The sequence below is a fragment of the Megalobrama amblycephala genome, linkage group LG14 (assembly GCF_018812025.1).
Source record: "Megalobrama amblycephala isolate DHTTF-2021 linkage group LG14, ASM1881202v1, whole genome shotgun sequence".
NCBI lineage: Eukaryota > Metazoa > Chordata > Actinopteri > Cypriniformes > Xenocyprididae > Megalobrama > Megalobrama amblycephala.
The window spans coordinates 45,054,656-45,079,009 of NC_063057.1; the positions used below are offsets into that span (position 1 = coordinate 45,054,656).

Below are 24,354 nucleotides of genomic sequence, written 5' to 3' on the forward strand. Positions count from 1 at the left end.
ATCACTTGGAGTGGAGACCCCAGAAGACTTAAAATGTCTTGAGGAATCAGATCTGGTGGCTGTACTGAGGACTATTCAGGCCAGAAAACTTATTTCATCTTTGAAATACATATATTAAATCACAAAGACCTCAATGGTAGACAAATCAAATATTGTTACAATATAATCCTAAAATTACATTTATTTTTCTCATTAAACATTGAGGTAAAACTCATCACAGTCAGTGTTCATGTTTTATTAAGAGTTTATGTTAGTAGGGCTGTCGCGGTAAAGGAGGTAATTTTGAGTAGCTCAATAGCAAAATATGTGGTATTATCGCCAATTATTTCTTTGTTTATTTATTTATTGCTTTATACATAAATAAGTGTTACGATGTGCTAGGCACAAAAACGACACGGGTAACCAATGAAACGGAAACTAAACAGTGTTGAAACAGGAACTTAAGTAAATAGAAGAGAATGTCTAAATAAGGGTCCACATAACAGAACAAAAACATGATAGTAAGCTAGTTGGGCTGTAACAAAAGTCGTGAGCTCAAAACGCATATCGCAGTACAATAAGATGCAGAAATATGAACTACTCACTAGATGCACATTTTACAGAGTTTAATCATTAATTACATCTTTGCATTATATATGAATTTAAAGGGTACTCTTACCAAGGAGAGGAGGTGATTTGGATCGTATTCTGCTTAAATGGGAGGCCTATTGGATACACACACTAAAAACTTTATCTCCATATGGTTTAAATGTTGATTTTGATCTAAGTTTTTTTATGAATGAAATGATCCAAGTCAGTATATATCAGATTGAAACTCATGTCCTGTATAATAGAGTATTTTGTTTATTTTGACATTATTTGTGAATGTTGAGATTCAAGTTGCTGTTCTATTTACCGTAAAGCCGAGTTCAGACTGCACGATTTTCAAAGTAGTCGGGTCACTGTTCTTTTCACACTGCATGACTATCTTGGCCAGCATTCAGTTGCTGCTGTGTTCAAACTGCACGATGGATCGGCGACAGAAGGTTTCACACTGCATGACTTTACAATAGGAAGAATCGCCGACAACTCTGTCTGGCACACAAACTCCGTTTCACAATCATACACGCACGAGACGTGACAAGGAAACAACGCGATATCACACATTCAAGACCGGAGTTCTCACATGAGACTGGGCCTGCGTCTCAATCAGCTCCCTAGCTCCCTAGGTCGTGAATCAGTATATAATGAAAGTGAATGTGGCTGATACCCTGATCAGTGCCCTTACTACTGAACTAGGGAGCTGATTGAGACACACGGCCATTATTATTAAAAATAGTAGCCCGCAAGAAGCTTGAAATGTGAACTGTCTGTGCGCTGATTGCACTGATTTCGAAAACAACAAAAATAAAAGAAGAATAGGGAGGAGGAAATGTTTGGGGAGACGCGAGGAACAAGGATTGTGTGTTCTGCAACGACAGTTGTAGCAAAATACATAACTTTTCAATGTGCTGCTGTTGCATATGGTCAAGCAAATGTTTGTGCTTTGGTTCTGTTTGATAGAATTGTAATGTTTATGTGTATGAAGCCATGCTTGCTGATATTGTGGTCTATAACTCCTCCCCGAACTCCCCGCTACTCTGTATCTTGCTCTCTCATTGGCTGTCGGTCATCGCCGATGCAGTTTTCAGTCAGAGCACTTTTCACACAGCAGGATTTTGAATCGCCGACAGGTCCAGATATTTAGCATGCCAAATATCTCGCGATTCTCTCAGATCACGTCTTTACTCATTCACACTGCGTGATTGTCACTCGCGTGAACGAGCACCGATTTGCCTGTGATTTCGGGCATTTGTCGGCGATTTCTCAAAACCTGTCGGTGAGCCAAAATCGGGGCTAAAATCGTGCAGTCTGAACTCGGCTTAAGATTGGCATTGGAGTTTTTTTTTTTTTTTTTTTTAAGAATTGTTAATTAATTGTTTGTTGGACTGAGATTGATTGCTTACACCTGCGAATAATTACGTCTATTTATACTTCTCTCCATTATGTGAGAAATCACACCTTGACAAAGGTTTTTTGCGGAAACGGTGGGGAAATAAAGTATTTGCAAGTGAGTATGCAGTCATATCTCCTTTATACAGATTTGTTATCTCTGACCTGCACCTCAGGTGGTGTGCATTTGCTTAAGTGCTTTATTAAAGCATTGTGTATTTACCATGGTAACTGTTGTTTCTGTAACCTTACAATGTGTTATTATAGACAGTGGTGGCTTATACCAACACACTAATTTTATTGTATTAGCAAATAATTTTTTGGGACAGCATTTAAATAGCCTTACCTTATAGTATTTATTCATCAGTGTTAGTGATATTCTTACAATTAATGGGCCCTATTTTAACAATCAAAGCGCATGGTCTTAAGCGCACAGCGCGAGTGCACTTGGGCATGTCCGAATCCACTTTTGCTAGTTTAATGACTGGAAAAATGGTCGGCGTGCCTGGTGCATGGTCTAAAAGGGTTGTCCCTATTCTCTTAATGAGTAATAGGTGTGTTTTAGGCATAACGTGCAACAAACCTATCAGAGTCTCATCTCCCATTCCCTTTAAAAAACCAGTTGCTCTCGTGCCATGGTGGATTTTCTATTTACGTGGCGGGATTTGCAAGTGGAAAAACTGAACGCTACTCTAGCAAGGAAACGGATCTGTTCATGCGCGAGGTTAAAGCGCGTGAGCAGACCATCTATGGGACAAGCCGAATTCCACCAAAGCATTTTTATCTTTATGCACACAATAATAACATTTAACATTGTGATCCTTTTATTTTTAATAATTGGCATGTCTGTGTGCTGTTGTGCGTCCCTGTGTGTGTGTAATAATTAAAGTGTACGTGCGCCTATAGGCACATATTACTAACGCGCTCTTTAAATAAACAAAATATTGCTCCATTGACTTTAGATCAGGTTTCAGTTGGTCAATGGCGCAGTCCATTTCAGTTGCCTCAAAATAGCAACACGCAAACAATGCGCCTGAACACATCTCGTTTTCAGACTAGCATGCCCATGGGCGCACAAAATGGCGCAAATGCATTTGCTATTTAAACAACCTGGTGCAGGACATGAAAATGATAACTGCATCGGGCTGAAACTAGCAAAGAACACTTGTGTCGGGCCTGACGCTGGGTGTAGGATAGGGCCCAATGTGTATTTTAGGTAAAGTGGGATGGTATTGGTGTGTGTGTTTGTGTGTGTCAACCATTTTTGAGAAATAAATTTGCTTGGTTCAAATTACTAAAAAATGGGAAAATGTTGGTCACATGACCAAACCAGTTAAGAAACACTGCTCTAATGTATATTTAGCAAGGAAAGCAAGGAAGATTAACTGCTTTGGATTGTTTATTGCACCAAATTAGTGTAAAAAGAAACTGTTTATGTACATACAGGCTACTGGAAAAATGACAAAGAATCAACTGCGCTGATAAAAAAAAAAAAGCTTGATCACAATTTTAAAATTAAAAACTTAAGAGTCAGTAAATTCAGATATTACATTCATAAATCAAAAATGACGACTAAATAATAACCCCTATAATTGGCAGAAACGAGTAATGCAATGCAATGTTAATTTCTCAACCTTGGGGCCTAATTTATAAAATGTTGCGCAGAAACCATCCTAAATTTGATCTTACGATCATTTCTCAGATGTGCGTACGTGTGATTCATTGAATGAACGTACACACAGAAAACAAACGTACGCCTCTCTTTCAGATGTGAAATCTATAAATGGCAAATGATCTTGAACTTGCGCGCAGCTGAATGGTTTCAGTTGTCCATGTTATAAACGACACCTAATTAATGTAATTTACAAATAAAAGATCACCAGTTATCATCCAAATCCTTTAATTTAGAATGGCGAGCTGCAAGAATATCTTAGATTTCCAAAAACCTGCAGTAATCTGACCAGGAATTCGACATGTTGATCATTCTGATTGGCTGTTTAGCTTACTGCCACCTGCTGGTACGGAAAGGCATTTCATCTTACGCAGGCGCAGAACAGACGTGCTACTTGGCAACTTTGGACCCAGACACTGTCGACGTGAGCCAACCCCGCAGTCTGCTTTCATCGCCACTAGTTCGTCGGCGTCAGCTTGGTGTGTTCCTGCCTTAAACATGAGCGTTGGCGTGGATTTACGTGTATGCACACTCTAAGATCAAATCTGTGCATATAAACGCTTTACAAATGAAGCCCCTGGTCCTTAAGTCCCCCCATTTTTGAAAGTCTCCTGAGTCTGACTCATTTCAGGTCCTGGAGTTTCTTATAATGAGCTGAATCTGACATTTGATTAGGGAGAAACACAAAATGTGCAGTGTTGGGGGTCCTCCAGGACCAGGGTTGAGAAAATGCATTCTTTCAGTTCATGTCCATTTATAATCTCTTACATTGTGACATTTCACAGCAAGACAGAAGTTCAACTATATTTTGATTAAGAGGCATCAATATGCACTTCAATATATGGAATTGAGTGATGCTTCTACATAGTCAGAGTATAAAGAGGTGAAGGAAATTTAAAAAAAAAAAGTCAGATGTAGCCCACATTCAGCTGCAGTTAATTTTACACAGATACGTATTTTCTGTTGCCATATTCTTTAACAAATAACACAAACAGAGTCTTACATTTGCATGACTTTTCATGTGTAGCTGTAACTGTGAAGGAAAAAGAAATATTACCCTGATCACAATTGAATTTGCCTTCCTCCAGAATGAATGCACAGGTAATTTTTGAAATTGCTAGTTCTTCTAAACCTCGTCAATCCGAGGAACACGGCATTTTCTTTCCAGAACGAGTTTGCAAATGACGTTTCAGGTCTGTGTGATATATGAAACTCTTCTTACACTGAAGACACTTGTAAGGCCTCTCTCCTGTGTGAACTCTAATGTGAATGTTAAGGTTTCCTTTAACTGTGAAACTCTTTCCACACTGAGGGCAGGTGAAAGGCTTCTCTCCGGTGTGAATTCTCATGTGATCCTCACAGTTCGCTTTCTTTGTGAAACTCTTTCCACAGTGATGGCACATGAAAGGCTTTGCTCCGGTGTGAGTTTTTACATGCCTCTTAAGGCGTTTCCTGTCTCTGAAACTCTTTCCACATAGATGACATAGAAAACAGTTCTCTCTTGAGTGAATGCTCATGTGATGATTAAGGTTTTCTTTATATCTGAACCTCTTTGCACACTGATCACATGTGAACGGCTTCTCTCCAGTGTGAATTGTCATGTGAGTCTTAAAAGTTTCTTTTCGTGAGAAGCTCTTGCCACAGAGTGTGCATATGAAAGGACTCACTCCAGTGTGATGTCTCATGTGGGTATTAAGGTTTTTTTTGTGCGTAAAACTCTTTCCACAATGAAGGCATTTGAATGGTTTCTCTCCATTATGAATTCTCATGTGAGTCTTAAGATTTCCTTTTAGTGAGAAACTCTTCCCACACTGTTGGCAGGTGAAAGGCTTCTCTCCAGTGTGAACTCTTATGTGGGCACTAAGGTATTTGTTCTGTGTAAAACTCTTTGCACACTGAGGGCAATTGTAAGCCTTTTCTCTAGTGTGAATTCTCATGTGCCTGTTAAGGTTTGCTTTTTGAGTGAAACTTTTTCCACACTGTCGGCAGGTGAAAAGGCTTTCTCCAGGGTGATATTTTTCTTCCAAATCATTCAGTCCTTGACACTCTTCTTTCAGTGGCCTCAGGTCTAAGGCAGAAATGAACAAATACAAGTTAAAGGGATAGTTCACCCAAAAATGAAAATTTGATGTTTATCTGCTTACCCCCAGGGCATCCAAGATGTAGGTGACTTTGTTTCTTCAGAAGAACACAAATGATGATTTTTAACTCCAACAGTTGCGGTCTGTCAGCCGTATAATGTGTGTCAATGGGAAATTCGTATAGAGAGTTAAAAAAACAAAAAAAAACATGCACAGACAAATCCAAATTAAACCCTGCGGGTCTTGATGACATACTGATGTCCTAAGACACGAAACGATCGGTTTTTGTGAGAAACCGAACAGTATTTATATACTTTTATACCTCTAATACACCACTATGTCCAACTGTCTTCCACATCCGGTTGGTGAGGTCTGAACACGCTCTGACAACGGAAGTGATCTCTCGCACTCATAGTATAGGTGCGAAAGATTACTTCCTTCATCAGAGTGTGTTTTCAGACCTCACCAACCGGATGTGGAAGGCAGTTGGACATAGTGGTGTAATAGAGGTAAAAAATTATATAAATACTGTTCGGTTTCTCGCACAAACCGATCGTTTCATGTCTTAGGACATCAATGTGTCGTCACGAGCTGCAGGGTTTAATTTGGATTTGTCTGTCATGTTTTTTTTACTCTTATTGATGGAGTTCCCATTGACATGCATTATACAACTGACAGACCACAACGGTTGGAGTTAAAAATCATCATTTGTGTTCTACTGAAGAAACAAAGTCATCTACATCTTGGATGCGCTCTGGGTAAGCAGATAAACATCAAATTTTCATTTTTGGGTGAACTATCCCTTTAACCACAGTTTAATTGGCACAAAGCAAGAGACATAATGATATGCTAGATCCCATACCCACTAAGCTCTTTGCTTTCTTTAGGACCAAATACTTTCTAGCAAACACTAATCAAACCACTTATCAAAAACCCAGAATAGAGGGCCGCATTGGGATCCTGCAGGGCTCTACAAAAATTGTGGAAGTAGGTGGATTTACCTGTACTGTAATCCCTAACGCTCAAAATAATTAATCAATAATTGATCCATGAAAACGTTACGTGGAATCTTATTGGCTGAGAGAGCACATGGAATTCTTTCGACAAAGATGGATATTTAATTTCTTTACAATTTAAAATATTTAATAATATTAATCAAAATGTAGTCCATATCTTAGAAATAGCTTGGAATGGGGCGCTTGGATGTTTTCTATATTAATAAGCTTTATTACAGGTCAAACCCCACTGAATGAACGATTTATCCAAAACCATCATATTATCCAATATCATGGACCAAAACATTACTTTTGATGAGCAGAGGACAAAAAGTCACTAATAAACCCCCTAAAAGTTGATCAATTACACGTAATTGTTTGCTTTATGTAAAATAAGTAGGGCTGGGTACCGAGTTCGATACTTTTTAGGTACCGAACTTAATGCCTCGGTACTACCGAGTATCGAAACATGTCTTGTCGTTCGGTACCAAATTTCGGTACCTAAGGGGTTAACTTGTCAACGCCAGTTACGCCCATACACACTCAGGACACGTGGCTCACGTGAAGCGTGTAAGCGTCCCAACCCCCATAGATGTGGAAAAATCGTTATCGCACCATAAATCTAAAAGAAGTAGAAGTAGACATGGAAAAGATGTGGAAAAATCAACGATCGAAAGTGTGGTTACATTTCATTAGGATTGATGAAGACAGCGCGCGATGCAATATTTGCTGTAAGATAATAGCTGCCAAGAGCGGCACTACGACAAATATGATGAAGCACTTGACGGTGCACAAAATAAACCTAAGAGCAGAAAGTTGCTCCGTCTTTGACTGCAAAAAGACCGAGTCGGTGCAGTCATCCCGCCCTCCAGCTACAGAGCCTTCAACGTGCCCACCACACGACTCCTCCAAAACTACCGCTAAAGGCAGCGATATGAGTGGGACTCCGACAGGTAAGATTAATGTTTAGCAAACAAAATCAGCTAACTTACTTGTAATGGTACATGCTTGTGTAACTTACTGGTTAAGTTAAAGTTTCTGTGCACGGTGACTATGCCTTCGCGTGCTCTTGGAATTAACTACTTATCAAGCTTTGTTAAAAAAATTATAACATTAATTGCAGTATTTTTTCTGTTAGCTTGGTTTTTATTTTTATTGTATTTTTGTGATGAATGCTTTGCCATGAAGATCGTCACAGATACTGATGGCATTAAATATAACTATACTGATAATTTAATGTGTGCTTATCCTTAAGGCTGGCTGCATTAACAGTTTAGCTTTCTTGTTTCTTGTATAGCCTCTGCTCCTGCCACATCAAGTGTCAGTCCGTTCACACTTGCAAAAAAAGGAAAAATGATGAGAGAAAAGCAAGATGAGTGCCACAGGGCAGTCACAAACTTCATTGTTAAAGGTTTACTGCCGTTTTCTACAGTGGAGGCTCCATGGTGGAGGTAAGCTGTAAGTGGTGTTGTTGTAGGTTGTTGGCCAGGTGTTTAAGTGATTTTTTTTTAGCCTAGATGTTTTTTCTTTACACCTTTTATAGTAAGCAACAATGATAAAACAATGCTATTTTTGTGTTTTGTGTTCTGATGATGATGTCAATTATAGGGAGATGTTAAGGGCCTTAAACCCCAGATATCAGTCCCCCAGCCGAGACATGCTCTCAAATACCCTCATACCTGCATGGTATGCTGTAGAAAAAGAAAACATCAAGAAAGAGTTACAAGATGTGAGGCATGTGGCTGTGACTGCTGATGGCTGGACCAGCATTGCACAAGACCACTATCTGACAGTGTCAGTCCACTATGTGAGAGAGGGCTCCATGAAAGAGAAAGTCCTACACACAAGGGCAGTATACACATCCCAAACAGGGGAAACTGTAGCTGAAGAGATAGGAGATATTCTTGATGAATTCAAAATTAAGGACAGAGTAGTTGCAGTCACAGTAGATAATGCAGCAAACATGGATGTAGCAATAAAAAAGATGAGTATTAAAAAAATTTGCTGCTTTGCTCACACACTCAATATTGCTGCTCAAAAGCTTTACACTATACCGTCAGTCTCACAGTGGGCAGGAAGGATCAGAGCAATGGTGGTGTGGCTGAAAAGGTCCAGCCTGGCTAAACCTGTCCTTAAGGAGAAGCAGCGTCTTCTTGGTAAGTAGAAATCAAAACAGATCAACCTTAGTGCAAAACTCTGGACAAATAAATAGTTTAGAAAAAAATCCTTTGCTAAATCATTTATTAAAACATCTCAAGTGAACAACAAATTTGGCAACCACAGAGACCAATTTCTCTCTCTCTCTCTCTCTCTCTAGGCCTTGCAGAACATGCTGTCATCCTGGACGTGAGAACGAGATGGAATAGCCTGTTCCTGATGGTGGAGCGATTCCTGGAGCAGTTCCCTGCCATCCAGGCCGCCTCCATGGACACTCGACTTAAGAAATCAATGGAGAAGGACAGGTAAAGAACTTTGTCATTAGCTTATACCATTTTCAGTCTGAATCATTCTCATAAAACTATAGTCCAGCTAATGAAACTGATTATATTTTTTCAGACTACAGAGAGTTTCTGATGATGACTTCAGAAAAGCAGAAGAGTTTGTAAAAGTGTTAAAGATACTTTACACTTCAACTCTTTGCGTCTCTGCTGAAAGAAGCCCAACGCTGGGTCAGATTCTGCCAATCTTGGATAAACTCCAGCACCACTTCACAGTTACTGATGTTGACTCCTCCTTCACAAAGACCATTAAGAACACTATCTGGAATGACCTCTCAAAAAGATACCAGGTGTGTAATGTAATCCTATTTGTTTGATGTCTCACTTGTTTTCATTAGGATTATTCAGGTACTATGTTTTTGCCTTGCAGGTTGACAGCATCAGACAGTTCTTGGAGGAGGGCACAGCCTTAGATCCCAGATTCAAGTCAAAAGTGTCAGATGACGTTTGGACCAGAGTGGAGGAGGAGCTGATCAGAAATTCCTCAGAAGAGCAGGTGTTGAATCGTATTGGTAAACTTCCATTTATCTTCAATTGTAGATCAATATATATGGCTCTCATATTCTCTTAAATACAGACTCAGGCCCAGGAGAAGGAACAGGGAGAGAAAGAGAGAGCAGATCTCCAAGCTGACAGCTCATCTGATGAAGAAGCATCTGCTGTAGCAACACTGGTAAGAAAATTTCAAGACATCCTAGTTTTCCCCTATGAAAATTAACTCCTTTACATTTACCTCGATAGTGATTAGTCATTTGTTCACAGAAGAAACCAAAGCTCTCTGCTCTTGAGGAGCTGTTTGCTGTGGAGGACATGGCAATTGAAGTAAGAACGGAGACCATTGTCAGCAGCACTACTGAGAAGATTCAGACAGAGATAAATCACTACAGATCACTTCCATCTACGCTGTCCTCAGTGAGTCCAGTAACCTGGTGGTGGGACATGAAGCACACTCTGCCATTGCTTTCTGATTTGGCAACAAGGTATCTCTGTGTGCAAGCATCCTCCACACCATCAGAGCGTACATTTTCTACTGCTGGGGACATTATCAGTCAGGAGCGGGCTTGTCTGTCTCCTGAAAAAGCAGACATGCTAATTTTTTTGAAGAAGAACTGCTGATTGTTTTAAAAGCCTACGTATGTAGCACTGAGCCTCTCAACACTGTTCATTTTGCACTAAAACTTTGTTAAAACTCTTTGAACTTAGGTATAGTGTTTGTTACATTTTGCTCCTTTGTGCTTTGGTTTATTGTTTGTGCACTGGCTAAGGAGATGGGTTTTTGAGTATGTTAAAAAAAACCCTGGAAAAACTGAAAAAATAAAACAAGTTTTTTTTTTGAGGTAATGTGTTATGTCATTGTGTTTTAAAAAAGATTTCATATGTGTAAACAATTTTTGTAAGGTATCGAAAAAAGTATTGTTTAGGTATCGGTATCGAAGTCAAGGTATCGGTATCGTCTCGGTATCGAAAATTTCTGAACGATACCCAGCCCTAAAAATAAGTGTATTTATTAGATAGTGTTGCATAATTTAGTGATAGAAATGAATGGTTTTCATTGTTTTAAATTCAGAAGTAGATATTAGGTTCATTGTTATACTAGTTTAATTTAGGCTAATTATTTTTAATGTGTGATATCATTAATTTCTTTAGAGATTAATATTTTAATAAGGATCAACTGACTGAGTTCAGCTTTGATAATGAAACCAACCTATTTGTTCCTCAGTTTCTTCTTGTTTCAGGCTGAATACTTCTTCAATCTTCATGTCTTCACTCTCCTCTTTAATAAATGCCATCTTTATAATAGTGTGTCATGGATCTCAGTTGCTTCACCAGGAGTTTTCCTGTGTGTTTGTCCTGTTTAAGATGAGAACAGTTAACAGAAAGAAAAATAAATTACAACTATATCTCTGGGTGTGTCTCAATCAGCTCTAGTTCAGTAGTCAGTGCACTAGTAAGGGAGTCAGAGTGATAGTTAAAAACAATAATGGGCTGATTAGCCAAAAAACAACCAAAACTAGCACTACAAAATCAATAAAGGACACAAACACTTCATATTTGATTACTTATTAGTTATATTTGGTATTTAATGATTTGTACATCTCATTTCATAGATCATCATTGACATTCACATTTTATGTAGTGCTCGGTTGTATTTACACCAATTTGACCTGTATGTGTTCGAGTGACTCGAATCAATGAATCACTTTGAACCAATTGATTCAATTGATTTGGAATTTCAAAAGCTCAGTTTCTCTCATCGCTACTTGCCGGTGACCGAATACGTTTTTTACTTATTCACGATTTAGGGAGAGAAATGACACTCACCGTTTGTTACTCACGAGCTTTACTCAAAAATAACGTTCATTGATGTTAGATAAAGCATTACACTGCTATTAATTAGTTAATTCACAGTTCTTGTAAAACTATAAAATTTCGTCAGCTGTTTACACTGATTTAAACACTTTAAATGTTTTAAAACACTAACCTCTCTTCAGCCGAATCGCAACATATACATGATCGCGGCGCCGACTTATGACATCAAATTTCCACACCAAAATAAAAGTCCCGTTCACACACCCCTGTCTAAAATCACAAAAGTGCATATAAATTTAAAGTCCCTATGAAATCAAAATGATTTTTTTTTTTTTTTGGCATTTAGAATGAATATGTTAACCTTAATATATTACAATTAATGAACAGAGGTGTTAAATATATCATAAACAACTGTCAATATACTAACCAAGACTGGAACTTTCTTTCCAGATTGACAAGACTGTTGAGGACACAGTGTCCATTGAGAAGGTGACTATAACACTTTGTAATATTTTAACAGATGTAAAGGAGAACATCTGTAAAAGCCAAGAGAAAAAAAGACTGCATCTCACAACCTTTAAAGTTGGGGACAAGGTGTGGAGAAGAAATAATAAGAACTGAGCAATGGAATGGGGGAAAACTAGAAGCCAATTAACTAGGGTTATTTATAATTACTTGTTTAGAAGGCAAGAGTGCTAATCTTCAGGATGTGAGGGGTGTGACTATGCACAAAATTAATGTTAATCATTTGATGCACCAAGTGGAAGACACTCCCTGAGTTCACCAAAAGTTAAAAAAATCCAGGCCATCTGCAGTTCCTGTCGCCAAAGCCTCCCCAGTCAGCTCTACCGCGGAAAGTCCATCTCTTGTTGCTGTAGCCTCCACACCAGGTCCAGCATCCTCAGACTCCAAAATTGACATGTACGTATATAGTACAAGAGATCAACTTCATTGTTGTTGAAAGTACCTGCACATCTGCAGATGTTGTTATATCACTGTATCACAACATTTTTGTTTTCACTAGCCTTCATACATTTATATAAAGTTCCTTGCACACCGAGTCTGAAATTTTCATATGCTTTTTTTTTTTTTCCATATTTGACATCCTAAAAATTTGTCATGCACAGAAACCTTGCACACTGAGTCTGATGCGTATTAATCCGTTGCGGAAAAAATTCAGTCTTCAAGCAGTGAGGATGATTTTGTTGTTCTCTCTCTTCTTAAAAAGAGAATCCAATCCATCCAATCATGAGATTGCATATAGAGAGGAAGCAGGGGCACCTGCAGGATTTTATCTCAGGGTACGCACAGAACTAGCACTGTTTTGACACTTTTGATGCTTTGAAACCTGTCCCGAAACATTTAGAGAAAAGCTTCAAAGATTTAAGAGGCTCCATTTCTCCGTCCCTACTCAATAGTTTTAGGCTTTTTTGCAAATGTTTTGAATTTAACTGTTTTAGAGAGTGTTTACTCATTTTGAGCCTGTTTTTAAACATTATCTGTAACGTCATTTTTCACGTGTGGAAAAAAAACCGACGAAACCCACGCCCACCCATGCACGCACATACCATACACACATGACTTTACAACACAAACGCACACCTTTATTTATTTTCATTCTCTCTTGCTCTCTTAATATGTCATGAGTGTACGCAGATGGATTTTAATAATCAATTTAAAAATTATGTAAAAAATAAAAATGGCACTGATTAGCGCCCTCTCATGGTACGCACAGTGCATACAGCCGTACAGCTGCAGGCGCCACTGAGAGGAAGGACGGTTCCACCTCCTTATCAAGAAACTGCAGGATTTATCCTAAGTGATTCAAAGTTTACTTAAGGATGTCAGTGGCTCAGTTTGATGCTTCACTAGCGCACTTTGTTTGTCATACAGTGCTTTGTGCTGCACGACGAAGGCTGAATCCCAAATGGCACACTTCATACCACTTTCAGTCTTGTGGACTTACAATGTTCATTAAAGGAACACTCTACTTTTTTTGAAAATAAGAGTCAGAGTTAAACAGTTGAGTTTTACAAGTTTTGAATCCATTCAGCCGATCTCCGGGTCTGGCGGTACCACTTTTAGCATAGCTTAGCATAGTTCATTGAATCTGATTAGACCAGGGGTCGGCAACCCAAAATGTTCAAAGAGCCATATTGGACCAAAAAAACAAATCTGTCTGGAGCCGCAAAAAATTAAAAGCCTTATATAAGCCTTATATGAAGGCAACACAGGCTGTAAGTGTATATTAGCTATATTAGCCTACTATCAAAATAACTAAGTAGGCTACAAATACATAATGAGGTATTCCCGAGGTATATATTTAAAAACTGCCGAAAGCTACAGAAAAAAAGAAGCAAATGGATCACTGCAATTCACAGAAACAGCTGGACTCCAGCAGAGAAACATGGATTTGCATTTATCATTTTGTGTCAAATTGTTGGATTTTGAGGTAAAATCATTCCATATATATTGTATTGTTATATATTATGTTGACAAATCATCTATTAAATATTTTCCATCTTATATTCTGCATAATTGTGTGTTTTAAAATAAACACCGACAAAAACTACACTATAAAACTATATGTTTTAGGGATGGACAATATGACGATATATATAACATTGATATAAGTGATTACTCCAATTTAAACCTACCTATATTGTAGTTATATAAAATATTCACAGGCAGATTTGCTTTATGTATTTCCCCGGCGTCAAATCAGGCACATATAAATGTCAGGAAACACGACTCCTGGCTGCATGTCAATATCCATGGATTAGGTTTATTTGACAAGTTGTAAGAAACACTTTCGAGTCCAACCTTAAGTGTAATTCGTTTGTTTTTACTCGCGTTTGTTTTTCCTCTATTAAATCCAGTCATGCAGCAGGTTCTTTTGCCAATCAGTCCAGCTGAGGGAGCGCGCTTTCGGCGGGAAAGTGACATCCATGGCTATGACGCAAACCTTCGTTGACAGAAATGTTGAAATTTAATATTTATTATACACATTTTTACAGCATTGGAAAACGTTAAAAATGTTTGTGTCATGTTTGTCCTCTTACAGAAACCATATGAAAACAAAAAAATATATTTTTTCCATTTTCATACATTTTTGAAAAAGCTCCAGGGAGCCACTAGGGGGGTGCTAAAGAGCCGCGGGTTGCCGACCTCCGGATTAGACTGTTAGCATCTCGCTCAAAAATGACCAAAGAGTTTCGATATTTTTCCTATTTAAAACTTGACTCTTCTGTAGTTACATTGTGTACTAAGACCGATGGAAAATGAAAAGTTGCGATTTTCTAGGCCGATATGGCTAGGAACTATACTCTCATTCTGGCGTAATAATCAAGGAACTTTGCTGCTGTACCGTGGGTCTAGCAGCCGCAATGATATTACACAGCGTCTCTCACAAATGTCTCCATGGTTGCAAGGCACGCTCCCTGTGCATGCAGGGCGTCACAGGCGCTGCGTAATATCATTGCACCTGCTGCACCCATGGTACAGCAGCAAAGTTCCTTGATTATTACGCCAGAATGAGAGTATAGTTCCTAGCCATATTGGCCTAGAAAATCACAACTTTTCATTTTCAGTCGGTCTTAGTACACAATGTAACTACAGGAGAGTCAAGTTTAAATAGGAAAAATATTGAAACTCTTTGGTCATTTTTGAGCGAGATGCTAACGGTCTAATCAGATTCAATTAACTATGCTAAGCTATGCTAAAAGTGGTACCGCCAGACCCAGAGATCGGCTAAATGCATTCGAAAACGGTAAAACTCAACTGTTTAACTCTAGGAGAGTCCACAAGACTGTAGGATGTACCATTCATCATTTTAGGTTTCATAAGAGTGCTGACGAGCACCCCCTTTGCAGTCGCTCTGCGCCCTCGATGCGCACTTCAGCTGAGCCCGCAAGTTGGCGAACTACGCAGAGGACTTTACCCAGCAGTAAAAGTGGCATTACGTCACGAAAGTGCGGACTCAGAAAAAGACTGTGAGGGTTTAAGCCAAAGTGGATGAACTTGTCAGACGCCATTCTGGATTTAGGCGTTCGCTTGTACGGTGGCTCTGAATTGTCAAAACACCTTTCAAAATGCTACGGATGCGAAAAATGCAGAATGACGAATGAAAGTTTCGAAGGAAGTGTGTAAACGGGATTGACTCAATGTAAAATCGTATTTATTTTTTAGTGTGAAAATTTCGGACGAGAATTTCGGCAAAGACCTTTAATGTCAACTCAAACCACTTCAGGAGGTGGTCTCAGACACATTCTATGTAAAACTAGACAAGTGTAAATGCATCTGGCTGTTGAAGTACGTCACTTGCATGTAAGCAGAGCCAAAAGCAAACAAACAAGGACAACATTCATTTGGCTTCAGAAGCTTATGCCATTTTGGACGGAACGTGCTCTCTCAGCTGGACTGAATGGCAAAAGAGCCTGCTGCATGACTGGATTTAATAGAGGAAACTGCAAAAACGGAGTAAAACAAATGATTACACTAAATGTTGGGCTCGAAAGTGTTCCTTATGATGTCAGAGAAACCTAATTCACGGATATTGACATGCAGCCAGGAGTCGTGTTTCCTGACATTTATATGTGCCTGATTTCGAAGCCAGGGAAATACATAAAGCAAATCTGCATGTGAATATTTTATATAACTACAATATAGGTAGGTCTAAATCCGAGTAATCATTAATATCAATGTTATATGTATCGTCATATTGTCCAGCCCTAAAACTTGTATAGTTTTTGTCCGTGTTTATTTAAAAACACCCAATTATGGAGAATATGGTAAATATTTAATTGATGAGTTGTCAATACAATATATTCATATACATAGGGTATGATTTTACCTCAAAATCCAACAATTCGACACAAAATAATAACTGCAAAACATGTTTCTCTGCTGGAGTCCAGCTGTTTCTGTGAATTGCAGTGATCCATTGACTTCTTTTTTCAGTGGCTTTCGGCACTCTTTAAATATATACCTCAGGTTTTGTGTCAAAGATATTTGTACAGTTAATCACAAAGCTCTTTCCCGTTTTTGATGCGTTTTGTGTGTTTTTCACAGCATTCATGCTAAAAAAAACCAATGCTGCCGCTCAGTCTTTGCGTCACTCAGTGGGCGTAACCGCAGTCATAGCGGTCGACGGTGATGTCACGTGCATACGGAATGTTCAGAATTGGTCCACATTCAGCTGCGGTGTAAACGCAGCCTTAGTTTTACACATTTATGTATTTTCTGGTGCCATTTTAAATGGCTAAGCCATTTGAAACTCTTTCCACATGAAGAACAGGAATAGCGTCTCACACCTGCATGACTTTTCATGTGTATCTGCAAGTGCGATGGCAAAATAAATCTTTTATTACACTTAACACAATTAAATGGCCTTTCAGAGTGAATGTGCAAGTGATTTTTGAAATTGCTCCTTTTTCTAAACTTATTACCACTTATTTTGTGCCCGTTAAATTGTTTCATGTCTGTACAACTCATTCCGCAATGAATCTTCACATGGGAATTATTGGTTAACCTGAAATTCTTTCCACACTGTTCACATGAGTGTAGCTTCTCTCGAGAGTGCATTTCCATGTGTTTTTTAAGGTTTCCTTTTTGAGTGAAACTCTGTCCACACTGTTGGCAGGAGAAAGGACTCTCTCCAGTGTGAATTCTCATGTGGACTTTAAGGCTTCCTTTTTCAGCGAAACTCTTTAAACATAGTTTGCAGGTGTGAGGCTTCTCTCCGGTGTGAATTCTCATGTGGGAATTAAGAGTTGGCTTATGTGTAAAACTCTTTCCACATTGATGGCAGGTGTAAGGCTTCTCTCCAGAGTGAATTCTCATGTGACTTTCAAAGCTTCCTTTATGAATGAAACATTTTCCACACAGTTTGCAGGTGTAAGGCTTCTCTCCAGTGTGAATTCTCATGTGCTTGTTAAGGTTTCCTTTTTGACTGAAGCGTATTCCACATTGAGGGCATGTGAAAGGCTTTTCTCCAGTGTGAACTCTCATGTGGCAATCAAAAAGTCCTTTGCTGTTAAATTTTTTTCCACACTGATTGCAGGTAAAAGAGCTCTTTTCAGTGTGACTTCTCATGTGGACTTTAAGGTTTGCTTTTTTCTTGAAACTTTTTCCACACTGTTGGCAGGTGAAAGAGCCATCTTCAGTGTGAACTCTCATATGGACTTTAAGGTGTCCACGTTGACTGAAACTCTTTCCACATTGTTGGCAGGAGAAAGGCTTTTCTCCAGTGTGAATTCTCATGTGGACTGTAAGGTTTCCACGTTGAGTGAAACTCTTTCCACACTGCAAGCATGTGAAATCATTTCTAGTTCTTGTCTGATGGTGGGTAAAAGAGTTTGTTTCAATGTGAACTCTCATATGGCCTGTAAGGTTCGCTTTGTTGTTAAAACTTCTTCCACACTGCTGGCAGGTGAAAGAGCTCTCTTCAGTGTGAATTCTCATGTGGGCCTTAAGGCTTCCTTTTTGAGTGAAACTCCTTCCACATTGTTGGCAGGTAAAAGGCTTCTCTCCAGTGTGAATTCTCATGTGGACTGTAAGGTTTCCACGTTGACTGAAAAACTTTCCACACTGAAAGCAGGTGAAATCAATACTAGGTCCTGTCTTTTCAGGTATTTTTTGTGAGGAAGTCATTTCAGTCTGTGAGCAACTAAACGATTTTTCTCCAGTTATGAATTCATGATATTTCTCTTCCATATCATTCAGGACTCTAATTTCTTCTTTCAATGGCATTCAGGTCTAAGATGAAAGAGACAAATACAAGTTAACCACAGTTTAATGGCTTCAAAAGATTTATGCCCCATCATAATAAAGAAACTGCACTTATTAATGTTACAGCTCTCTTTAAGTGTTATTAGATCTTTCAACAACATGGAGCATGGCACTATTTTGAGTAGCTCGAGAATTATGCTGGCATTTTTGGACAAAAAATTACCATGATTTAAGTCCTAATCTGAATGCTACCATTCATCAAACAATGCAAATCTCATCAAACACAAGTATGGTGCACCACAGGGTTCAGTATTAGGTCCTCTGCTTTTCCATCGCTTGGCTTAGAGCATCTGTGTTTCTCTCACACACATGCAAAGAGAAAACAAGAGTCTGAAATACCACATAGAATTAATCTACATATAAGTGATATTCTTTCTTGTTATCACTTTCACAGCCTGCTGCTCATAACTGCATCGAGTGCACTAGCCACGAGCGATGACGTCGTGGAGGCTATGTGTCGGACACACACACACATGTAATGAGGAAAGTTAATATGCACATTTTAGCCAGAAGTTTTGTCTGAATTGCACATTTCTACTTTCACATGCAAATGACTTCTTGCACTTATGATAAACATGGTTGGCATCAATTCTAGTAGGCTACAACGTAATTACTCTTTCGAAATGGTCTGTTTTCCTCTGCTATCGTTAGTTGAAGCTGTGTGTCAACGAACCAGTTGCAGAGTGAGTTGCTCTATGGAGTCAAATTAATGCCTTAAAGTTTTGCACAAAAAATAAAGAAACATGTCATCGGCAGGAGACGCAGATCGCAACAGAACAGATCAAGTGTAGAGACAGAGCGCATTTATTATAATCTGAAAACCACGCCCACCGAGGGGAAAACAATCCAACCATCTCCATTGACTTTGTATTGCGTGAGACTGCCTTCTTGTCTTTTCTGACTTATTACAAAAAACAGAACAAAGCTGCTGTGTGACAATGCACAACTAACAAGCTAAAAAATCCAGAAATAAGTTTTTATAAGCTGTCGACCCCAAAAACGAATGTTTAAGGACACAAAAGTGAATACAGGCAGTGAGACAGAGAGCAACGGGTCATATTACTATAAGGAATGCATTGAAGGCGAACGTAATCGGCGACAGGTGAAATAATTCTTTGACATGGTTAATAAATGCGCTCTGTCTCTATACTTGATCTGTTCTGTTGCGATCTGCGTCTCCTGCCGATGACGTGTTTCGCGGGGCGTGCCCCCGTTTCTTGACTCCACCCCCACGTCAAACCAGTGCCATAAAGAGATCCGCACAGAAAAGTGCAGCGCAAAGGAAAACCGGTATCGTGAGCGCACGCTTGACTGAAACGCAGAATAAAATGAGCGTTGCAAATGATTTAGTAGGTTTGAGCATGAAAAATATGTGGCAAAGATAAAATAGGATTACAGCTGTCACTGATTTTTGTAATTGATTATATTTTTATTTTTGTACGTTATTTTATTTTGCAATTTATTATTTTTGTTTGCAAAACTTATTGTTTTCTGCTCAATACTTTATTCTTCCTTTGCAATTCTTTATTTTTGTTTGCAAAACATTTTTTATTGCTCAATTCTTTTTTGTTTTGTTTTGCAAAACTTTATTTTTGTGCAAAACTTCAAGGCATTAATTTGACTCCATATTGCTCCGTCTCACACGCAAGCCTCAGAAGGAGAGAAATTCCCCAGTAACGTACAGAAACAGAATTGATAACGTCAGAGTTGATCTATAACAGTGCAAGCTTGTATAATAATTTGGCCGCTGGGCTCATTACAAGGTTTTGGTACCCGCACCTACCTGTAGCCTGAACTACAGCTTGTTAAAGGCTCGCACACCCCGTCCACCATGCAGGACGATCCGCTTGTATAACAGGGCATGTGTGAGTGACTTGAGAGCTTCAAAACAGCAGTCCACTAAATCAGTTTTTCCACGCTCACGGACAAAGGAGCATACTTTGAAAGGCTCGCATGCTCAACTGTACGCGAGATGCAGCGGAACGTGAAGTATATGAAGTATAACCGGTCCTTTACGCCGATGGAATGACAATCGCGCCTGCCTATTAATCGGCCTAATTTGCAGCACAAACCGATTAATTAAAAAATGCCAAAAATCGGCCCAATATATCGGCCAGCCGATCAATCGTTCGACCTCTACTTCATAATATAAAATAAAGTTGTAATTCTAAATGAAAACAACACATATAATACTAAAGCCTGTTTACTTTAAAGAAATCTATTGTATAAAGTGCTATATAGATTAACAACTTGACTGAACTGTATAATTGTAGATCTATGCTTTCTTGACTGCTGTCATTACTGTTAATCTTGTTATTGAGAGGAAAGCAAACAGCACATTGGGATGTCCGCTGGTCCTGCATTTCATACTTCTTTTAACCCCTAAGAGAAGTTCGCTGTGAGAATAACAGGGCCTTAAAGGGGACATATTATGCCCCTTTTAGATGTAATATAAGTCTCAGGTGTCCCCAGAATGTGTCTTGAGTTTCAGCTCAAAATAATAAAAATGTGATCAAACTATTCAACAGATATGACCATACATTATATATAAATAATATATATATTTATATATAAAATATTATGTATAATTATGTAGAGCTGGACATTTTATTAAGGATCAGCTTTGAGAATGAAACCAACCTGTTTGTTTTTGAGTATCTTCTTGTTTCACACTGAATACTTCTTTGATTCTCAGGTCTTCACTCTCTTCTTTAATAAATGCCATCTTTGTTTGTTCTTCAGTATCTTCTTGTTTCACTCTGAATGCTTCTTCAATCTTCATGTCTTCACTCTCTTCTTTAATAAATGCCATCTTTATAAAAGTGTAACGTGGACCTCAGTTGCTTCACCAGGGGTTTTTCTGTGTTTGGAAAGTTTGTCAGGATTAAGATGAGAATAATAAACAGAAAGAAAAATAAATCCAAACTAAATCTCTGGGTGAGTCTCAATCAGCTCTAGCTCAGTAGTCAGCACACTAATAAGGGAGTCAGAGTGATAGTTAATGGCCTTAAATGACCAGATTAACAACAACAAAACAATCAAAAGCACTACAAATTAATTCACAAATTATATATAAATTTAATATTTACATTTATTCTTTCCATTTATTGATTTGTATATTATATTAAATAGATTACATTTTCATGGAAACATTTGCAGTTGGTTTGTAAAAGTTATTAAAGATGGTTGTGTTCACGTTGTATTTACACAGTTTTGACCAGCATATCTCGATTTAAGCGCGTCGAATCACTGAATCATTTTGAGAAACATTTAATCCAGTTCCTCCTGAGTTTAGAAAGCTCAGTTTCTCCATCATCTTACCAGCGTCTGAATACGTGTAATTATTCACGCAATACGAAGCGAAACGAGCTGAAACATTTTGGTTAACTCATGTACACGCCGTTTAGCTTGAATAACAATGAAATTGCATTCGATTTAAATACTTTAAACACAAACCTTTTTCCAGCAGTTCACAACAGATGCAGGGGCGCGGCGCGGAGATATGACGTCACATTGCCACACCAAAATAAAAGTCCCTATCACACGTCGTGTCTGAAATCACAAGAGTGCATCTACATTTACATACAAAAACATATAATGATTTTAAAATATATTTCAGTAGTTTTTAGAGTTGAATTCTTAGTTAATTTAAATACATGTTGTCTAATGTTTGAGTTAAAGGCACTATTTTTACCAGGGGGCAGATTTTTTTTTCTGTCTACAAGATTGATTTGATGCATTTCTCACAAAAGAGACGAGTCAAAAACTTAACATTTTACTATTATACAATGAACAGTGTTTGTCATTAAAACTAAATCTTTATTAGAGTCACAGACTATTTTAAAAACAAAAAAAAAAAAAAGTAACACTGCAATGTGTTATTAATTGTGATTTTGACTCTTACTTTGAGTTTCCACCTGAGCAGTATTTTAATTCATTTCTGCTTCAGGATGAATATCATGAGGATGACAGCAGGAAAACAAATAAAAAGATGTCAGTGAAGTGATATTTATTTTTAACGATCAAATTTAAATGGCTGAGAATATTTTTTTGTGTGTGTGTGTGTGTGTGTGTAATTACACAAATCACACAAATTTTGTGTAATTTGTGGAAGATCAGTGAAAATGAAATTGATGAACAGACATAAGCCTTTTTCACACAGAGATTCTGGAAAATACAAGTGTCCCGAGATAATTTGATTTTGGTTCATTCACACTGCATATGATTTTCTTGAAATCTGTGCGTGCATTCAGACTAAAAGCAGGAACACACCAGCAGGTGGCAGTATCTGAACAGCCAATCAGAATGATCAGATGAAGGCGACAAGTTTTGGTGACAGTCTTTGTTCGTCGGCCGACTAATTTTCTCAGTGTGTTCCGCACCATCGGCTGAAGTTGGTCCTCGTCGCCTTCATCTGATCATTCTGATTGGCTGTTCAGATACTGCCACCTGCTGGTTAGGAAAGGCATTTCATCTCATGCAGGTGCAGAACTGACGTGCTACTTGGCCGTCCGGCTTGCCGTCGAATCTGCTGTTCGGAGCGCCAAAGTCACGTGATTTCAGCCGTTGGCAGTTTGACACGCGATCTGAATCATGATTCGACACACTGATTCATCTGTGCTCCGATGCTTCATGAAGCATTGTTTTGAAATCGGCCATCACTAAATAAGTCATTATTTAGTTTTTTTGGCACTCCAAAAATATTCTCGTCGCTTTATAATATTAATATTGAACCACTGTACTCACATGAACCGATTTAAATATGTTTTTAGTACCTTTATGGATCTTGAGAGAGGAAGAGTCCATTGCTCCCTATGGAGGCCTCACAGAGCTATCAAATTTCAACTAAAATATCTTAATTTGTGTTCTGAATTTTGGGTGAACTAACCCTAAGACTGTGAATCTTTGGGTAGACTTCGATTCATGATTCATAGGTGTTTGATTTGATTCAAGAACGATTTTTGCTAATTCAGAATGATTCAATTTGAGACGATTCACATTAACATTCCATGTGATTCGATTATTTCGATATGATTCTGCATTTTTATATGCATTCATAGGGTTATTGTAATGCTTCCCCCATTGTGTCTTAGTCAGGGTGCGAATTAATCAGCGGGCTTCAGGTGGTCAGAGTTTTGTCCATTGTTAATGTTAGTTCATATTAGCTCTTGATGATGTTACATAACTTTATTTTAATATCCTAAAAATTGGCATTTGTAGAAATTTACATAAGGCAAAATTTTAAAAGGCTTTAAAGGTCCCGTTCTTCGTGGTTTTTTTGAAGCTTTGATTGTGTTTATAGTGTGCAATATAACATGTGTTCATGTTTCGCGTGTAAAAAAACAGTATTTTTCACATAATTTACTTAACTGTATGCCGCTGTTTCCACTGTCATAAAAACGGCCTGATGACTTCATTGTTCTATGAAGTCCCTCCTTCAGAAATACGTAACGAGTTCTGATTGTGCCAGCGGTTCCTGTGTTGTGATTCGACAGCAGCTTAGCGCTCCTTGCCCGGAAAGGTCACGCCTCTTACCATAACGGGGAGATGCATGCGCTCAGTGTTATCGTAAACATGTCTTTAATTTTACCTTATCAATTTGAGCCGGAATCAGACCCGGAGAACATAGATGAAGAGGATCGAGTAGAACCTGTGCAAACACGCATGATTCGCGTGGCTGCAGCTAAACCAGCATGTGGTTAAACAGTAAACAACAGATATAATCAACAAATAATTTAAACTGATCATAACAAACACCAACTATCGATGGTGTCCGGTTGAATTACTACACTTTTTAAAAGTTTTGGTCGGATAAGTTTCAATTGCCATCTAGTTAACAAAGCTAAAAGGCGTTGCCCTTTGTGTGATAAGTTACAGAAACTGTTAAACGCACCAACGTAAATAATAAAATGCACTTACCGGTTGTGGTCCACAAACAACGCCTTCTCCAGACAAAGAGGGAACTGCTCCATCTTTCAAAAATAATCTTTGTGCGAATCCGGCATTAAACTGACTGAGATTGAGGAAGCTGTCCTCAG

General features: G+C 38.5%; 3 protein-coding genes across 4 annotated transcripts; 1 reads left to right on the forward strand and 2 right to left on the reverse strand.

The window, feature by feature from the left end:
- Nucleotides 1-3,352: 3,352 nt before the first annotated feature.
- On the reverse strand, nt 3,353-13,557 carry LOC125245857 (gastrula zinc finger protein XlCGF8.2DB-like). Of its 2 annotated transcripts, none has more exons than XM_048156658.1 (3): nt 11,700-13,557; nt 10,923-11,068; nt 3,353-5,711 (listed from the first exon to the last, which is right to left on the reverse strand). In XM_048156658.1, exons 2-3 carry the CDS (start codon nt 11,005-11,007, stop codon nt 4,780-4,782), a joined length of 1,017 nt encoding a protein of 338 aa, XP_048012615.1. In that variant the 5' UTR covers nt 11,008-11,068; nt 11,700-13,557; the 3' UTR covers nt 3,353-4,779. The 2 variants fall into 2 exon arrangements, with proteins under 2 accessions (XP_048012615.1, XP_048012616.1); XM_048156659.1 differs by lacking the exon at nt 11,700-13,557 and adding an exon at nt 11,540-11,693.
- On the forward strand, nt 9,015-10,333 carry LOC125245555 (E3 SUMO-protein ligase ZBED1-like). Its single transcript, XM_048156211.1, has 5 exons — nt 9,015-9,181; nt 9,276-9,507; nt 9,588-9,713; nt 9,795-9,890; nt 9,980-10,333. Exons 1-5 carry the CDS (start codon nt 9,096-9,098, stop codon nt 10,331-10,333), a joined length of 894 nt encoding a protein of 297 aa, XP_048012168.1. The 5' UTR covers nt 9,015-9,095.
- A 2,791-nt stretch (nt 13,558-16,348) lies between the features above and the next one.
- On the reverse strand, nt 16,349-22,002 carry LOC125244511 (gastrula zinc finger protein XlCGF57.1-like). The gene is made up of 3 exons (XM_048154582.1): nt 21,773-22,002; nt 20,957-21,176; nt 16,349-18,279 (listed from the first exon to the last, which is right to left on the reverse strand). Exons 2-3 carry the CDS (start codon nt 21,126-21,128, stop codon nt 16,721-16,723), a joined length of 1,731 nt encoding a protein of 576 aa, XP_048010539.1. The 5' UTR covers nt 21,129-21,176; nt 21,773-22,002; the 3' UTR covers nt 16,349-16,720.
- Nucleotides 22,003-24,354: the final 2,352 nt, after the last annotated feature.